The sequence below is a fragment of the Canis aureus genome, chromosome 7, assembly GCF_053574225.1.
Source record: "Canis aureus isolate CA01 chromosome 7, VMU_Caureus_v.1.0, whole genome shotgun sequence".
In the NCBI taxonomy this organism is placed as follows: Eukaryota; Metazoa; Chordata; class Mammalia; order Carnivora; family Canidae; genus Canis; species Canis aureus.
In genome coordinates this window covers 39,767,103-39,783,638 of record NC_135617.1, presented here as the reverse complement: position 1 = coordinate 39,783,638, position 16,536 = coordinate 39,767,103, and the positions used below count along the sequence as shown (strand labels likewise).

The following is a 16,536-nucleotide window of genomic DNA, read 5'->3' as shown; positions in this document are numbered from 1 at the left end:
TTACTTCTCAGTCTTCCTCCATAGGAAGCAAATGTTGGAACCTTAATTTGGTGTTATAGAGTCTCTCAAGCCAATACATTTTATTGGTATTTAGTCCCTAAACAACAGAAGTACTATGTCATCAAACATCCATGTCTCCCAGGGGGTACCTGCCAAAAGAACCAGCTGAAGTTTCTAGGACCAGAGAGGGGCCACAGATTAAGCCAAAGAATAAGCAAACATAAATTTGCTTAATCCATCAAAATGGGATCTTGCACCAGAAAGGCCAGTGTTCAGGAAAGGATCAATTTTTTTTTCTGTGGATAATACTATTTAATGTAAAATACTGAAATTATTCTCTTACCCTCATGCCTGGTAAACCTGGATATCCTGAGCGACCTGGTGGACAGGAATTGGGACACTGCCAGAGAGAGAGAGAGAGATTGGTAGAGAAAGCATAAATTAGAGCCTCCCTTTACGACAAAATGGTATTTTTTTAGAGATTCCAGCTTCAGTATCCTAGTATAATTGCATTCATTAAATAACTCTGAATACCCTTTTTTTCAATTTTTTCAATTTCATTTTTAAACTCAGAAATACTCCTGGCTCACAGAAAAGTACAGAGAATAGAACAAGCTTTCCCTGTATATTCTCCATCCAGATTTAATAAATGTTAATATTTTGCCATATTTATTTCAGATTTATTAAAGAAATAAAATGCTTCCAGACACCAAATGTTTCCAACCCAATGTACCACAAACCGATCCTTTTCCTCTTCCCCTCCACCAGAATGGCTGTATCCTGAGGTCAACAAACCCTTGTCAAATTGGCCGAAATTGCATTTAGTACAGTCTACCAATAATATTTTAATATTAGTCTCTAAGTAAAGCAAGTCTCAGACGGAGTTCTTTGATTTCTGTCTTCTGAAATTGGTGTGCTCTGGTGAAAATGATGCCCTAGTCATAAAGCAAAAAAATTATGGAAAAACAAAAACATTTCCATAATGAAAACCAGTTGCAGTCTGAGTGTATACAAACCACTAGCCCACTAGCGCTATGGATTGCTCTGCTATCCAAGATTATCCAGCAAGATAATCTTAAAGAGAATTCATCTGAAGATCAGTTGAATTTAAGTCTTTGACTTAAACTGTATTTTGTTCAAAGGTAAACATCTTACCAATGGATCTCCATCATGAAAGCCAATGGTTCCCTAAAGTGAATAAAATATTAAAGTTAAGAATGTAGTTAAAAAAAAAAGAATGTAGTTAAATACCTAATTCAAATCTACTAGTACTAGAAAGTCCCCTGGACAAAAATATAATAAATCTATTTGTTCAATAGCATATAAGGAACAAATAGCAGCATAGAATATGCTGATATTCTAAAAACTTTGACACATGGGCATATTCCTTTTGAAGACCTTAAATTACAGTAGATTGTTTTTTTCAGGGAACTGAAGGGAAATGAAATGAGAAACAGGATAGATAATATGGGGAGCTCTGGATCATACATTTAAAATATCAATTATTCGGGCCCCTGGTGGCTTAGTCAGATGAGCATCTGACTCTTAATTTCAACTCAGGTTGGGATCTCAAGATAATGAAGTAAGTCCCGCCTTAGACTTTGTTCAGCAGGGAATCTACTTGAGGATTTCTCTCCTTCTCCCTCTGCCCTTCCTCTGACTCACACGCTTTCTCTCCTTCTCTCCCTCAAATAAATAAATACATCTTTTAAAAAACTAAAAAGAAATAAAGTATGAATTATCTCTTATTTGAACTCCTATTTTTTAAATTGTTTATTGTGTAAATCCTTTGTAAAAATTAGCTCATTTGAAAATGTCCCTTTTATATGTCCAAGTTTTGAGCATTTGAGAAATCACAAATGTCAAAGGAACTTCAAATATATGAGTAAGCCATTCCCTGAGAAAACCTCTTTTTTAAATTATTGTTATTCATGCTCTGAATGTATGAAAAAAAATTGGTAGCCATTTTGGAAATTTAAAGAATGACTTGATTAACAAGTACTTCCATTTTTGATTCTTAGGTTTCTTTAATCCTAACTCTCAGATACAGGAAAATTCAAGCTGCAAATAACTTACACTGGGTCCTGGAGGGCCAGGTGGGCCAGGTGGTCCTCTTCTCCCAGGGTCACCCTAAGTTATTTGAAAATTGTGACACAGTGGTTATACACATGTCGAAACACTGCATAAAACTGGTGAGGCATGAGAGAATATTACTAGAAACCCCCACAGAGCTCAGCCATGTATATACCTGCCACTGAAATCGATGGGTGGCCCATAATCCTATTAGCTGCACAAAACTAGAAGAATAAAGGAGCTCCAGTCTCACCAAAGTAACAAAACAAGGCAGAAGGAGATTTGGGGAAAAAAGTAAAGCCAATTCTTCTCTACAGAATGATCACTTTATTGCAAAAACAAACTGGAAACACTACATATTTTTCTAGTTGATTTACAGAGGAACTAGAACAGCCAATGCTGCTAGTGCCATCCAGATAAGGGTAACAAAAGAAGGCTTGCACCCCACCTGAAGCTATGGGATGGAAGGGTAATCTCTGCAATGCCAGATTCTCCCTGGTACTGTTCACTCACAAGCTATTACTTGGCCTGTCACCATACTATTTTGCAAATGGGATAGAAGATCAGAGATGGCTAAATTCAATGAAAATGAATTTCAATTTGTCTTAACATCTAGAATTAACTCCTTGCATATATTTTCCTTCTTTATGGTCTACTATAAGAAGCCAAAAGCATCTTCCAATTAATTTAACGTTACAACCATTTCATATTTATTCATTTGTTTAGTGAATAATTTTATTAAATAGTAAACTTAGAGAGAAGCAAAAATAAGTATATAGTACATGGCTCCTATTCTCAATGTGGTTACAATTATCTATCCTCCGCATAATGTCACTACTTCTCAACATTTCTGAAATATTTATTGAATAGTAATGTCAAGAACTTAACTACTAACAATTTCTTGTATGGAGTTCAGCTCTTTATTGCCTAATGTTAAGTTCTGTTGGTTCAATTATAATTTAATGGTCCTAACATAAATATACTTGGCAACAATTTTCAGCTATTCACTTTTCATTTCATGCAGAGAGCCTAATATAAAAGACACTGGACCTTAATTCCAGCTGAGAGTCTATAAAATAGAGGTGACACCCTTTTGATTGATCACTAATTCTGGAAGTTGGGAAGAAAAATTTAGCTGAAAACTTTGGGGAAAAAATTAAAATCACTCTACAAAAGTGAGGTAGCATTATTATCCCTGGTTCCCATCAATATTATGAACAAGAATGAAATTCATCTGCCATCTTCTGGATTTACAGAGGAAAGCATACAGTTAGGGCAATTTGCCTTCCTGAGTAATGTCATCTATTAAATTAACAAATGTCTATCAAGATGCACTGTAATACTCACAATTGGTCCAACACGGCCAAGCTCTCCAGGAAGCCCTGCTGCCCCAGGAGGGCCCTGTATGTATATAGGCAATGGAACATTACTCAACTATAAAAAAGAATAAGATCTTGCCATTTGCAACAACACAGATGGACCTAGAGGGTATTACACTAAGTAAAAAAGAGTAAAATACCACATGATTTCACTTATTTGTGGACTCTAAAAAACAAAACAAAGAAGCAAACAACCAACAACAAAAAAAACAAACTCTTAAATTCAGAGAACAAACTGGTGGTCGTCAGAGGGGAGGTGGGGGTGAGGGGTAAAAGGTACAAACTTCCAGTGACAATATAAATAAATCTCAGAGATGAGAAGTCCAGCATAGAGGATATAGTCATTAAGATAGTAATAACATTGCCTGGTAACAGATGATGACCACACTTATTGTAGTGAGTACTGAATAATGTATAGAATTGTTGAATCATAATACCTGATATTAATATAACACTGCATGCAAATTATCCTTCTATTTTTAAAAATGCAATTATAAATAAATAAATAAATAGACATGGTAACTTATGGATGTTTTTATAATCTATCATAAATGATATCAAATATGATAAGTAACTGATTTAGGATTATGTATCTGTGCTAGTTTTGGTTTCCAATGACACAAAAACTCATTTGAACAAATTTTAATTACTTAAAATGGAACAGAAATTTCTAAAATGAATAAACCAGAACAGAGGTGTGTCATAATAGCTATCTAAGGTCATGTAGGTAGGACACTATAAATACCACTGGGTAGCATCAGTTGGAGAGTAAACTTGGGAGCTGAGAAATAGGCCATTGTTAAAGACTGCGTAGAAATAAACCAAGAGATGGTACTTACAGGAGGCCCAGGAATACCACGGCCCTAAAAGATTCAAATAAAAATTGTTATGGTAGGTGATTTAAACTCAGCATAAATACAGAAGACATAACTCAGTTTAAAAACAAAGTATAAACTTTGTCACTAAATATATGATGTTCATTCTTAAGAAAGGACTGGATTAAAAATAAAAGCAAACATGGCTCTACTTCTAAAGGAAGAAGCTTGTTTCAGCACCTCAAATATTCCTTTGATGTCTAAGCTAACCAACAATACTTGCCCCAAACTTAACAACAAAAAAAAAAAATCAAAGAAGTCATTCATGCTTGCTGTCAGGAAAACTTAACATCATTCACAAAGAAGCATATCACAACCTGACAGTTTAAGATTTTTTTGTTGTGTTTTATAAGAAATCTACATTAAAACTGATATAGTGTACTGCTTTATAATTTATAATGTGATGTTTGGAAATTCCTCCAAACAAACATTCAGCACAGAAAAAGGCGGGGGGGGGGGGATTAAAAAAAAAAACAGAAACCACCCTCTTTTGACAGATAGGATTATGTTTCCAGACACCAAATCTAGTAGATATTGAAAATATAATGGTGACACTCCAGATATGACTTACTATGCGATCTTAATTTATTATTCTGAATTTGATCTTAAAGTGATTATTTCATCTCCCTCTCCTTTATATCTCTTTAGCTACACTGAACTACATGTGATCAAGGATTGACACCATATCTTATTCATCCTCCTCACCTCAATTCCTACCACAGGACCTACTATATGCTAAACCCTAACTACATGCTTGTTGAATTTTATATAACTGAACATCAGCTGCCTTGAATCTCTTTTATCTTTGCTTTCCAGGTTTAGTATTTCTCCATTGGGAATCCTCATTACTCCTTTCTCTCCTACATTGGCTTGCATAATTTTTATTCAAGCTATCTCTGATACCATATTTGGGTTAGCTTTTCATTCCAAACTCCCTTTTCTGAAATATCCATACATGAAGCATTTCGTGGAATCAACGTACACCGTGTGATACTGATATATTATTTCTAATTATTTAGGCAGCCAAAATGAGCAAGAATTTCACATGAGCAGTGTGTTTTAATAATAAATGGGGCTTTTTCAAAGCATTTGAAAAATTACTCCTATTTGATCATTTTAATATGTAAATCAATTTGGGAAATGTGTTATGCTTGAAAATACCAAAGTAATCAATAAGTTATTTCATTACCATAGCTCTAGATGTTTGACAAATTTCAAATTTCACAGAGTTTTTTAAAAAGGTATCTCTATAAGATGTTGAGCTCTGAGTGGAAAAATATAGGAGAAAGGCCAGCAAGTTATTCACTTCTGAAAATAGCCTTATAATGGAAAAGTTGACAGACAGTGAAATATGGCCATGAAAACAGTGCAAATAGAAAACAAAGACAAAAAATACAGATTAATGACAAGAACAAAAGAGGAATAAAGAGCAAATGGAAAGGAAAAGCAGCCTAAGAACCTAGCCCTCTTTTTTTTTTTTTTTAATTTTTTTTAATTTTTTTTAAATTTATTTATGATAGGCACACAGTGAGAGAGAGAGAGAGAGGCAGAGACACAGGCAGAGGGAGAAGCAGGCTCCATGCACCGGAAGCCCGACGTGGGATTCGATCCCGGGTCTCCAGGATCGCGCCCTGGGCCAAAGGCAGGCGCCAAACCACTGCGCCACCCAGGGATCCCTAGCCCTCTTATAAATAGAAATAACACAAAGCAGGCAGATTGGGCAGTGCAGGAAGGGACTAGCCAGGTAATCAGGCTGGTAATCATATGGTTGATATTCCATTAGAGATAAAACCAGTTGTGAAGAAAGTAGTGTGATACTATGGTCTAAACATCGAATATCCAGATTTGCTGTTATTATGCAAGAAATGTTTGCTATCAAGGGGAGTGAAAGGGAAGTTGTCTATTGAACTCCTTCATGCTGCATATTATATCAAAAGCTGCAATTAAAAATTTCACAGTGGCAGAAAAAGACAGGAGATTTTCAATTCTGTCGCTTTACAGTTACTTACTGGAAATCCCCGAGATCCAGGAACACCAGGTTCTCCCTAAAAATAAAAATAGCTTCATTGTACTTAGCTTTTTGTAGCATGAATATGTAAATACGTAAATTGCATAAATTTTGAAATCATTAAAACACTCCATCTTGGTGTTTTTAATTTAATTTAATTAAACTAAAACAAGATTTTAGTTGAACAAGTGCATTTCCTCTGTTTCGTGACTACTTTTTCAGTTGATTTGCAAACACTACAATAAAATTATACTTCAGCATCTAACTAATACCAGCAATTAATAGCAGATGGCCAACTTACTTTTTGTCCTCTTGGTCCGACAGAACCAGGGGATCCATCAGGTCCTGTTAATCCCTAACAAAGCAAGATGATGTTAGAACTAATATAGCATCTTTAGGCAAACTCCTAAGTGGATAATTGCATTTTATATACTAAGTATGTACAGAATGGTTATCTTTGTATGATGTGAATGTTTACAAAGAAATAATTTTCCTATATTCTTACTAAAGGTAATGTTTACCAAGAAATATTCCTGTTACTTTCTGTTGATAAATTTTATCATATTCCTAACTTCCTACTAACTGTATTATCACAGAGTCCAATAATTTTGTATTTTTTGTCTCTGCTTTGGAAAAAATGCAATGTAACAACTGTAGCATTCTAATAGCTAAGTCTAATGGGACCACAGATCTTGGCTCTGTCATTTACCCATGTTTATGCACCTCCTTTACTTCATTTATAAAATAAAAATACTATATGTCTCTATCTCTCTAATAGTGTCTAATAGTGTCTAATAGAGTTAATAAAATGTTTCTTCAATAGAAATTTAAAATATTCAACCTCATTATTGCCTTTAGCCATCTAAAAAACCCTCTAGCCATCTTCCAGCAATAACAATTGCTTATTGAAGAACTTAACTTTTAAGGTACAATGTTTGAGAAGATGAGTGTCTCTACATTATCTTCCTTAGTAAAAATAGCTTTAAGTATATATTTTCATGTGTGTCACTTGGTACATAGAATTTAAGCCAATTACTATAAAATGCATTTATAACTATCATATTGAATACTAAGCAGTTGTTAAAGCATATCCTCCAAACATTCTAATTCCCTGCCAGTACTTGTTTTTTACTATCATCTTTAATATAAAATAAATCTTAAAGCATTAATAACAATATATGTACACCTGAATTTCCATATTTGATGATGATGCGTTTTTTTATTTTTTCTTTACTCTGACACTCTTAGATATCATTTATAATGTAATCTTGAAGTTATACCTTGCCAAAGATAAATGTGTATGTGTATCTGTGTGTATATATGTATATACATATGTGTACACATACATGTGCATGCATAAATAAACATCTTACAAAACTATTATCAAGATTTTGAACAAAGACTCAAATGGTATTAATTGAGGAGGGATTCCTTGCAAAAATGAAAGCCCTACTTAAAAATGGATCTCCAATATCCATATTTAATCTGTCAGAGTTTACACAAATATCACTAAAATGCTTCCATGTAATTTATATAGACAACTAGTTCACTGACCACCATTTTTACATTTCTCTACATCAATCCATTTCCCTTACAACTCCAAAGTGTGAATCAAAGGAAGTAGAAAAAAATGAGTTGAAAATGTTAATTATTGAAATTTTACCAAAGAAAATTATTAAACACACATAAAACAATTTTTTACAGACTGAGTTTCAGTCACCTGAGTCTAAGTACTGCACCGTAATTTAGAACTGCTGAGCACCTGGAGTAATGAAACTTTGGCTTTTGATTTTTGTAAACAAACGATACATCCAGGAGCACCCTCTGCAGGCACATATGGCACAAAGATTTTACAAACCTCTGAACACATTTGACTAATGGAACCCCTAACTCCCACATTCTATATATACCCTCCAAAAACAATCCTGATCAATTCCCACACATGCAACCAACTAACAATCTTCAGTCTGTGACTGGAATAACTGACAAGATTGGTGAACAATAGCTACTATATATGATAGAATTTCAGCTGCATAATAATAAACCAGAACCAAGTAAATGGTTAGACAACATGGAGGCTGCTTCCAAGTCACTTCTTATTTAAAGTACCTTCTATAACACATGATAAATTATATCGATCACTAGGAAGTTCTTTGAATTAAATTGATAATACAGGGGCACCTGGGTGGCTCAGTGACTGAGCCTCTGCCTTTGGCTCAGGTCATGATCCTGGAGTCCTGGGATCGAGTCCCACATTGGGATCCCCACAGGGAGCCTACTTCTCCCTCTGCCTGTGTCTCTTCCTCTCTCTGTGTCTCTCATGAATAAATAAATAAAATCTTTAAAAAATAATAATAAATCGATAATACATTTAGGTGTCAGATGTTATAGTGAATTCTGTTATGAAATAGGTACATAGAAAAGTATAAGCTCCATAAGGACAAGAACTACATGTCCATTATAATCCTGGCACACTGGTCCTGGCATCTAACACATACTCAACACATGAACACTGAATATTTAATTTAGGTTAGTCTACTACATGGAAGGATATTACACTTAGCCTTCTACATCATCTTTATTTAGGGTTCAAATCCCAACTTTGCCACTTATGAGCTGCATAACCATGACAAGTTGCTTAACTGTATTGTGCCTCCGTTTCCTAATCTGTAAAATATGTATAATATTAATATCTACCTGACACAGCAATTTTTAAAATTAAATGGGATATTATACACAAATGCTTACAACAGTGCCTGCCAGAGTGGGCCCTGAATAAATGTCAGCTATTCTTATTATCATCATTATTATATGGTCAGCACTATTACAGATGTTGTGAAGAATTCACCTGAAGTATAAGACATGTTTCCTGCCCTCTGGCAGCTTAAAATATTCAGAAGGGGTTCTGCAAACAAATGAATAAACAAACAAAAATCTAGATATTAACCATGGGCACTGTATTTCATGGCCCCCTCACACTTCTTTGATGTCTGACTATTTCCACTTAACACTGACCTTTCAGAATAATTTCTTAATAACTCACTATTCTAATCATATAAACATCTGCCAGGGATAATAGTTATATATAGCCAGAGGATTTTCTATCTTCCTTCCTATAACAAGTGGCATGGTGTAACTGTAATTCCCATATTCAATTCTAATTCTTCTGCCTATCTTAGATGGATGCTATAAGAATGTATAAAATATTGTTTTCAGAGCTCACTAAGCATATCACAGCAAATAGTGCCAATCAGAACATCTCTATTGATTATTGATAATAACACAGTTGTCCTTTGGGCATAAGGTTATAACCAAGCTCTAACTTCTCTAATTTTACATCTACATATATATCTATAATCTCCCACATTTACATTTGCATTCACATACAAATTCCAATTTTCAAAAATTCTTATTTGTCAAAGAATTGACAGAGAAAAATATTACCAGTGGCAGAAAGAATTGCTTTCATATGAATGTTTATGAAGATAAAGTTCTATATGAGGCGATATTAAAGCTATGTTCTGAACTTTCATGCTGCTGCTTGGCAGACAATACCAGCCATCAACAGTAATTTCCTTCCGGCATTCCAACTAATCAGCTCATGAGACTCAAGACATAATTCCACAAGTATAGCTGCCATGAATCTTTTACATTTTCTGTCAAAAAAATCCACTTCACTTAGGGTAATTACTCTTTAAATCATGTTCTTTCTGTATTCTTCCAAACATCTGATTAACCATTTGTTAACATTACCAAAAAGTACAGCTTTACAATGAACCAAATTGCAGAAAACAAAGAGGTTGGAGGTTTAAGGTCTCACCACTACACTTAGGCTCACCTAACAAGAAAAGATCATTAGACCTCTCCTGCTTACTTAGCTCACCTATGGCCAGGGACAAAGAAACAGCAAACTCTACATTTACTGATTTCTCATTATTCTCAATGTCTAGTCTCAATTTAAGGTAAAAGATTTGTTTAAAATGTCAAAGGAGCCAAAGAATACAGTAAGTCAGAATCTTGTAAGTCCCATGTGGTTCCATTTCAAAATCTGGTGGAATCATACCTATATTTACAAATAATTAGAAAAGACCAATTATAAGTTATTTTTATTATCCATTGAATTTGCCCGTAGCATTTTTCTTGGCTGAGAATTCAGATACTAAAAATTTACTATCATTCTTTTTCTATTTTCTCTGATTATTCATCTATTTAAGATATTCATTTGTATACACATGAGGCAAAACTATCTGGAAAGAGAGTGAGTCTAAAAATGAAGGAATCTAGTTTCTTTCACTATCTTAACCACTAAATAACTCTAGATCCCTGAGGAAACTACTTATCCTCAAAATTATTCAGTTTTCTTATCTGTGGAGAATAATATTAGCCAAACTTGCCTTCCAGGTTATTGTAAGGTTAAAGGAAATAATGTTTGTGACTGCATTTGAGGAAAAAAAGTTCTACACAAATGCATATTAGTAAAGTTAACTTTTTGCTTATAGTTAACTTCTGTTCTAGGAAATGCCTAAAATATTGGCATACATGAATGTCTTACTATGATACTGCAACTCAACTATAGACAAAGACTAAACACTCCTTGTAATTCTTAACTATATTGTACCTTTAAAGATTTTTAAACATTTTCATTTGTTTATCCAAAATTTGTTTAAATGGGGAGAATTACTTTGCAAAGGAAACCCAGGCATTGTCTTTATGACCTTATGGTAAAAGGTAAAGAAGAGTTTGTAGCATTGAGCCAGCTACAAAAGCACCATTAAACTGATGCACAGATAACTCTAGCCCTCTCTCTGAAATATTTCAACTCAATACCAAGGGAAGACTTCAGGTGATTAGTTTATGCTTCAGCCACCACAAAAATTAATAATAATAATAATAATAATAATAATAATAATAATAATGATGTAATCATAAACGTTCTTTTCACACAAAAAGCAGGTCCAAATTTCATAGGAATGCAGAATTGAATCCAACCCATACTGGGCTACTGTTTTATAGAGTAGCCTTGTATTTATTAGACTTTTTTATTAGGATGTGACAGCTTCAAGTTATTCAGTGTTCCACGAAGAACTTGAAAACCAAAAAGTTATATAATTTCAGTTTGTATTATACAAATATCAGTTTGATACTCAGTTTGTATTATCCAAATATTAGTTCTTGGGGGATTCTTGCACAATCACACAGAAAGTTCAAACTTGAGGCTATGAGCCGTAAAACAAATCTTTCCTAACGTACCAAGTAGCATAGACAAATACCCTCATAGTGGTAATCTTTATAAAGAAAGCATATCTTGGGCAGCCCGGTGGCTCAGCGGTTTAGCGCCGCCTTCAGCCCAGGGCGTGATCCTGTAGACTCAAGATCTAATCGCACATCAGGCCCTGCGTGGGGCCTGCTTCTCCCTCTCTCTGTGTCTCTGCCTCTGTCTCTCTCTCTGTCTCTCATGAGTAAATAAATAAAAATCTTAAAAAAAAAAAAGCATAACTTATAAACACTAAAACCTAGCGGTTTTTTTCTTCCATATGTATAAATTCTAGTAAAAAATTCTTAGGAATTATAATCATTAATCATAGATTTTTCAAGTGCTTTCTTTGATTTAGAAAAGTCTTCAGGTTTTGGAAGCCACATAACGTGGTAACTTGAAGGATAACTTGATGAATACACCACTGTGTGTTTTCTGAGAACCGATAATTTTATTTTACTTCACTTTGTATCCCAGTTTTAAAGTCAAGGACTGGCCTGCAGTAGGACTTCAGTACGTATTAATCCAGCACATAGGGACAGGAGAAGCAGAAAGTCCTGAGGTCATTATGCTCTGAGGAAATAGTATTTACTGTTAGGTTTATACTACAATACAGCGGAGCTTTCTTCAATCAAGGGGAGGGAGAGCTGTAGAGGTAGGTAAACTGGAGAAAGGATGCTCATTCCCAACTTTCAAGCAACCCTACTCCGCTTATTTCTGTCAGTGATGCCAATCAAGAAAACATGGAAAGTGGAAAACTAGTGGTGAATTTCCTATTCTGTGTGTGCTGACCATTTCCCAGCCCTGCCCCACCCCCCAACCCCTTACCCCCCACCCCCACACCCCATTCATTTCGGGATTTTTTTCCGGGCCTCCCTCAGAGGTATCTTTATTTCTCTTCTTCAGGATTCAGTACTCTGCGCCTTCGCCTGCCTACAGGTCCTCTCCTAACTTAATCTAGGACGTGCCTAGGAAAGGGCAGGACCGACGGTGACCCGCTGAGAGGCCCCAGCAGAGCGCGATGAAACCCCCTCCGGGGCAGCCCGGGCGGGGGGGCGGGGAGGGGGGGAGGGGGGCGGCTCAGCAGTTTAGCGCCGCCTTCAGCCCCGGGCGTGACCCTGGAGACCTGGATCGAGTCCCACGTCGGGCTCCCTGCATGGAGCCTGGTTCTCCCTCTGCCTGGGTCTCTGACTCTGTGTGTGTGTGTCTCTATGTGTGTGTGTGTGTGTGTGTGTGTGATGAATAAATAAATAAAATCTTTAAAGAAAATAAAAAACCGAGGATCCCTGGGTGGCTCAGCGGTTTAGCGCCGCCTTCAGCCCAGGGCGTGACCCTGGAGCCCCGGGATCGAGTCCCCCATCGGGCTCCCTGCATGGAGCCTGCTTCTCCCTCTGCCTGTGTCTCTACCTCTCTCTCTCTCTCTCTCTTTATCATGAATAAATAAATTTAAAAAAAAAAAAAAACCTCCTCTTCCCGCCCCCCCCCCCCCGTGCGGGCCGCGGGGCTGAGCGTTGGGGCGGCGAGCGAGGAAAGAGCGGACTGTTGGGGCAGGAACCCCGAAGCTCACGGCCCGGCTCAGGGCCCCAGCGCGGGCAGCCCGGCTCCCGCGGCCTGCACCCCTCCCCCCTCCCGGCAGAGCCCCCGCCCCGCCCCGCCCCGCCTACTCACGTCGGCGCCCGGCGTGCCCGGCTTGCCCGGAGCTCCTGGCTTGCCCGGTTCTCCAGCAGGACCCTGGGCGGGGAGGGGGCGAGGTCGGGAGACAGAGAAAGAGGCGACACTGAGACTCTAGGGACTCACGGGGCTGCGAACCGCGTCTAAAGAAGAGAAGCGAAGAGCGGATGCGCTCATCAACTTACCGGGGGGCCCGGGGGACCCTTGGGACCTCGGTCACCCTGAAGGGGGAGTAGAAAAGGCGAGAGCAGTCCGTGAGTGGGAGGCGCTGAGGACCCAGCCGGGAGACTCACACGCGTGTTCTCCGCACGGGGTAAAAATGGTGGAGGGACCAATGGGGACAACTGAATGCGTCTTCCTTATCCCTCCGAAAATCCCCAGGCTCCTAGGATCCACCCCAGCCCTCACCCAAGCCCTAGCCGGGCATCTGGTCGGATCAAAAACCCCATCAGCCCTCGGGAGAAAGGGTTAGGGACCGGCCAGACTGGAGGAACAGAGCCCTGGACCTGGAAACTTACGTCGATGCCATCGATGCCTGGAACTCCAGGGGGGCCGGGGGGGCCCGGGGGCCCCTGCACGCCCGGGGGACCTCTCTGACAAAAACAGCACACGCGGGTTAATGGAGAACTTTGGGCAACAAGGAGAAACTGGGCACAACGTCCTGAGGCCCCCCACTTCCACCCTTCCTTTGGACACTTCCCTTTGGAGGAAGGAGTTTTGAAACCCGATCAACAAGTAGGAAACTCCCAAGCTGACCCCAGGTTTCTCTGGTTCCTCCATATTTTGAATGAGTCTTACTAGTGTGGTTGGAGTAGGATCTAGGCCCCAAGGTGGGCACTGGGGCCACAGGGCCTCACCCCTACAGAGACCATTAAACCAAAAGAGGTCTTGAGGGAAGGAAGGCCTTTTGCCTCTTTTTTAAAACGGGATTCAGTAAATAAATAAATAAATAAATAAGGATTCAGTAACGAAATGGTGCTCATTAACTACCTCGATTTGATTAGTAACTGAGAGTCAGTGTTGGGGCCAAAATAGAACCACTCAGAATGGAGGCACTCCTCCAGATGATTCCAAGATCATTTTGTAAATTTTTCTAGGTCCACTAGAAATCAGGGAGAAATGCTGGAGGAAAACTGGGGAGCATGGGGGCAAAGAGCCTTGACACCCAGGAAGGCCCTGGCCTTATTTCGGACTTCCCTGCAGTGACACTCTTCTTGCATGAGGTCTTTGCACCTCGCTTTAAAACTACACCAAATTTCAGACTGACCCTAGGGTATTACTGCTTTTATCGCTTGCAAACAGCTACGCTTTGATGGTGCTAGAGGGAATACTGGCGTCTGAAAATAGCAGGAGCGTGTTGCTTAGGGAATGTGGGATTTTTTCCCCTCTCCTAATTTAAAAAAAGAAGAAGAAGGGGGGGGGGGGTTTCTTTCATCAAGGAAAACTTTGTTTCTCTAAACCCCAATGACCAGACAGGTTACAATGGGGTCTTTGTAAGTGAAACCTCAAACCTCGACTGGGCTCACCCGCCCCCGCCGGGTCCTCTACGCGCGGGAGGAAGGAGACGCCGGGGCTTTCGGGAAATGCTGAAATTATGACTGATGCCAGCCAAGGCCGCCCGGTTCCAGTCCCGGAGCGGCGGCCCGGCCGGCGGGGCTCGGGGTCTAGTGCGGCCACCGCGGGCTGCTGGAGCGGGAGGGGGAGCTGCAGCGCCGCCAGCCTGAATCCCCCGCCCTCTCCAGCAAGGCCTGGCTCTCGAATGCAACCAGGAGGGGCGAAGTGGGGGAGTCAAGAAGCAACCTGGTAAACGGCCCAAGTTTAGCGACCGGTCCCAAGTCACTAAAGGCCTTCGGAATCTCTGCCTGCAGTGTTGGGGCCAAGGAGGGGGAGAGGACGCCTTGGGTCCCGACCTAAGGGTCATTTGGGGTCCCCACTCCGACGGTAGTCGCTGCAGGTGCTCAAGGCTGGAGGAAGAACGTGGCCAAGAGCCCAAGGAGAGCTCTGCGCCTTCCCCCCAGCTCCCGCGACGGCTGCTCCTCCACTTTCCCCTGCGTGCACTAGGAAAGCGCAAACACTCGCCCTCCGCTTACCTGGTCCGCGGTCTCGCTGGGCTGGAGGAGAAAAGACAGAGAGTGAGAAGGCTCTCCCCACCCGCCAAACTCGAGCACAACTTACTTGAGCCATGCACAAGCAGAGCCCAGACAGCAGCAGTCGCAGCCCTAAGGCCCCTCGATCCCGCGCCGTCCAGGCCATGCCCGCCACCCTCTGCTAAGCCCCTGGGCGGACACTGGACACTGCCTCGGCCGCCCCGCTAGGCTTCCGGACCCGTCACACGCATCAAGTGCACTTCTCCCCGGCAGAAAGCGCCCCCGGGAGTAGTTCGTCTTTGCAGAGGTGCCCAGCCGGGACGACTACGTTCCTCCTGTTTATGAATGGCCCTGGAGAGGGTCCTGGGGATTGGAGGAGAGCTTGCGGGCTGGAGGCCGGATAGAATGACAACAGTCCCCCTTAACCCTTTCCCCGCCGCCACACAGGCACGTCTGCCTCCCCTTCTGCCTCTGCCCATCCGCCCAAGTGCAGGCTCTTGCTGTCCACTATGGGCCGCGAGTGGACAGCCAGTGTTCTCAGGAGAAATGTTTGAGGGGGGAGGAGTGAGGATAGTAAGCCACCAAAGGTAGAACCAGACACCCCGAGGTGGTTTCTACTTGGCAGGCTGTGAGTGGTGCTACCTTAGTATCTATCTGGTCCCTAACAGGAAAGCCTGAACTCCTTAGAAAAAGAGCAAGGAGGTGGGGAGTTGAAGGAGTTGAAGGGAGGTAGGCTGGGTGGAAGTGTCCTTTGCAGGTGGTCAAAGGACTCACAGTTACCCGAACTGGCAGCTCATGGCAAGTCTCTCTCCTGGGGCGTAGTGGGTCACAATGAATCAGCATCCACTGAAGTTCAAACTGGAGAAAAATAACAGATAGTCAATTCAGATTCTTTTGGAGGACAGAAGCAAATCATTTAAGAGAGAGATGGGTTTGTAAGTGTGGTCCAATTGTTAAGTGACTGGAGACCAATTTGAACCAGTTGACCTCAGTGGACTAGTACTCTTGTTCCTTGAATACAGATTTTTCCAATGGAAATGGGCTAGAAACCCTTCCCAAGTTTCTCTGATGAGTGAATATAGATGCTTGTAGCTCTGCAGTATCCCAGCAGAGCCCTAGGCAGGAACAGACCACTGGCACTGACTTTCCATTTCTGTCCTTCCCACATCCTCAAGATGCAGGTTCTATT

At 40.2% G+C, this 16,536-nt stretch overlaps 1 protein-coding gene across 1 annotated transcript in view; it reads right to left on the bottom strand.

Moving 5' to 3' along the window:
- COL9A1 (collagen type IX alpha 1 chain) overlaps positions 1–15,781 on the bottom strand; it is a 62,544-nt gene extending 46,763 nt beyond the window's left edge. Inside the window, exons 1-11 of the mRNA XM_077903488.1 lie at positions 15,436–15,781; positions 13,779–13,853; positions 13,446–13,481; positions 13,258–13,320; positions 6,637–6,690; positions 6,337–6,372; positions 4,292–4,315; positions 3,421–3,474; positions 2,077–2,130; positions 1,156–1,188; positions 344–400 (exon numbers count right to left, since the gene is read on the bottom strand). Of these exons, the coding sequence (XP_077759614.1) occupies positions 344–400; positions 1,156–1,188; positions 2,077–2,130; positions 3,421–3,474; positions 4,292–4,315; positions 6,337–6,372; positions 6,637–6,690; positions 13,258–13,320; positions 13,446–13,481; positions 13,779–13,853; positions 15,436–15,513 (564 nt within the window). The 5' untranslated portion in view covers positions 15,514–15,781. The remainder of the gene's footprint in view (positions 1–343; positions 401–1,155; positions 1,189–2,076; positions 2,131–3,420; positions 3,475–4,291; positions 4,316–6,336; positions 6,373–6,636; positions 6,691–13,257; positions 13,321–13,445; positions 13,482–13,778; positions 13,854–15,435) is intronic.
- Between the last annotated feature and the right edge of the window lie 755 nt (positions 15,782–16,536).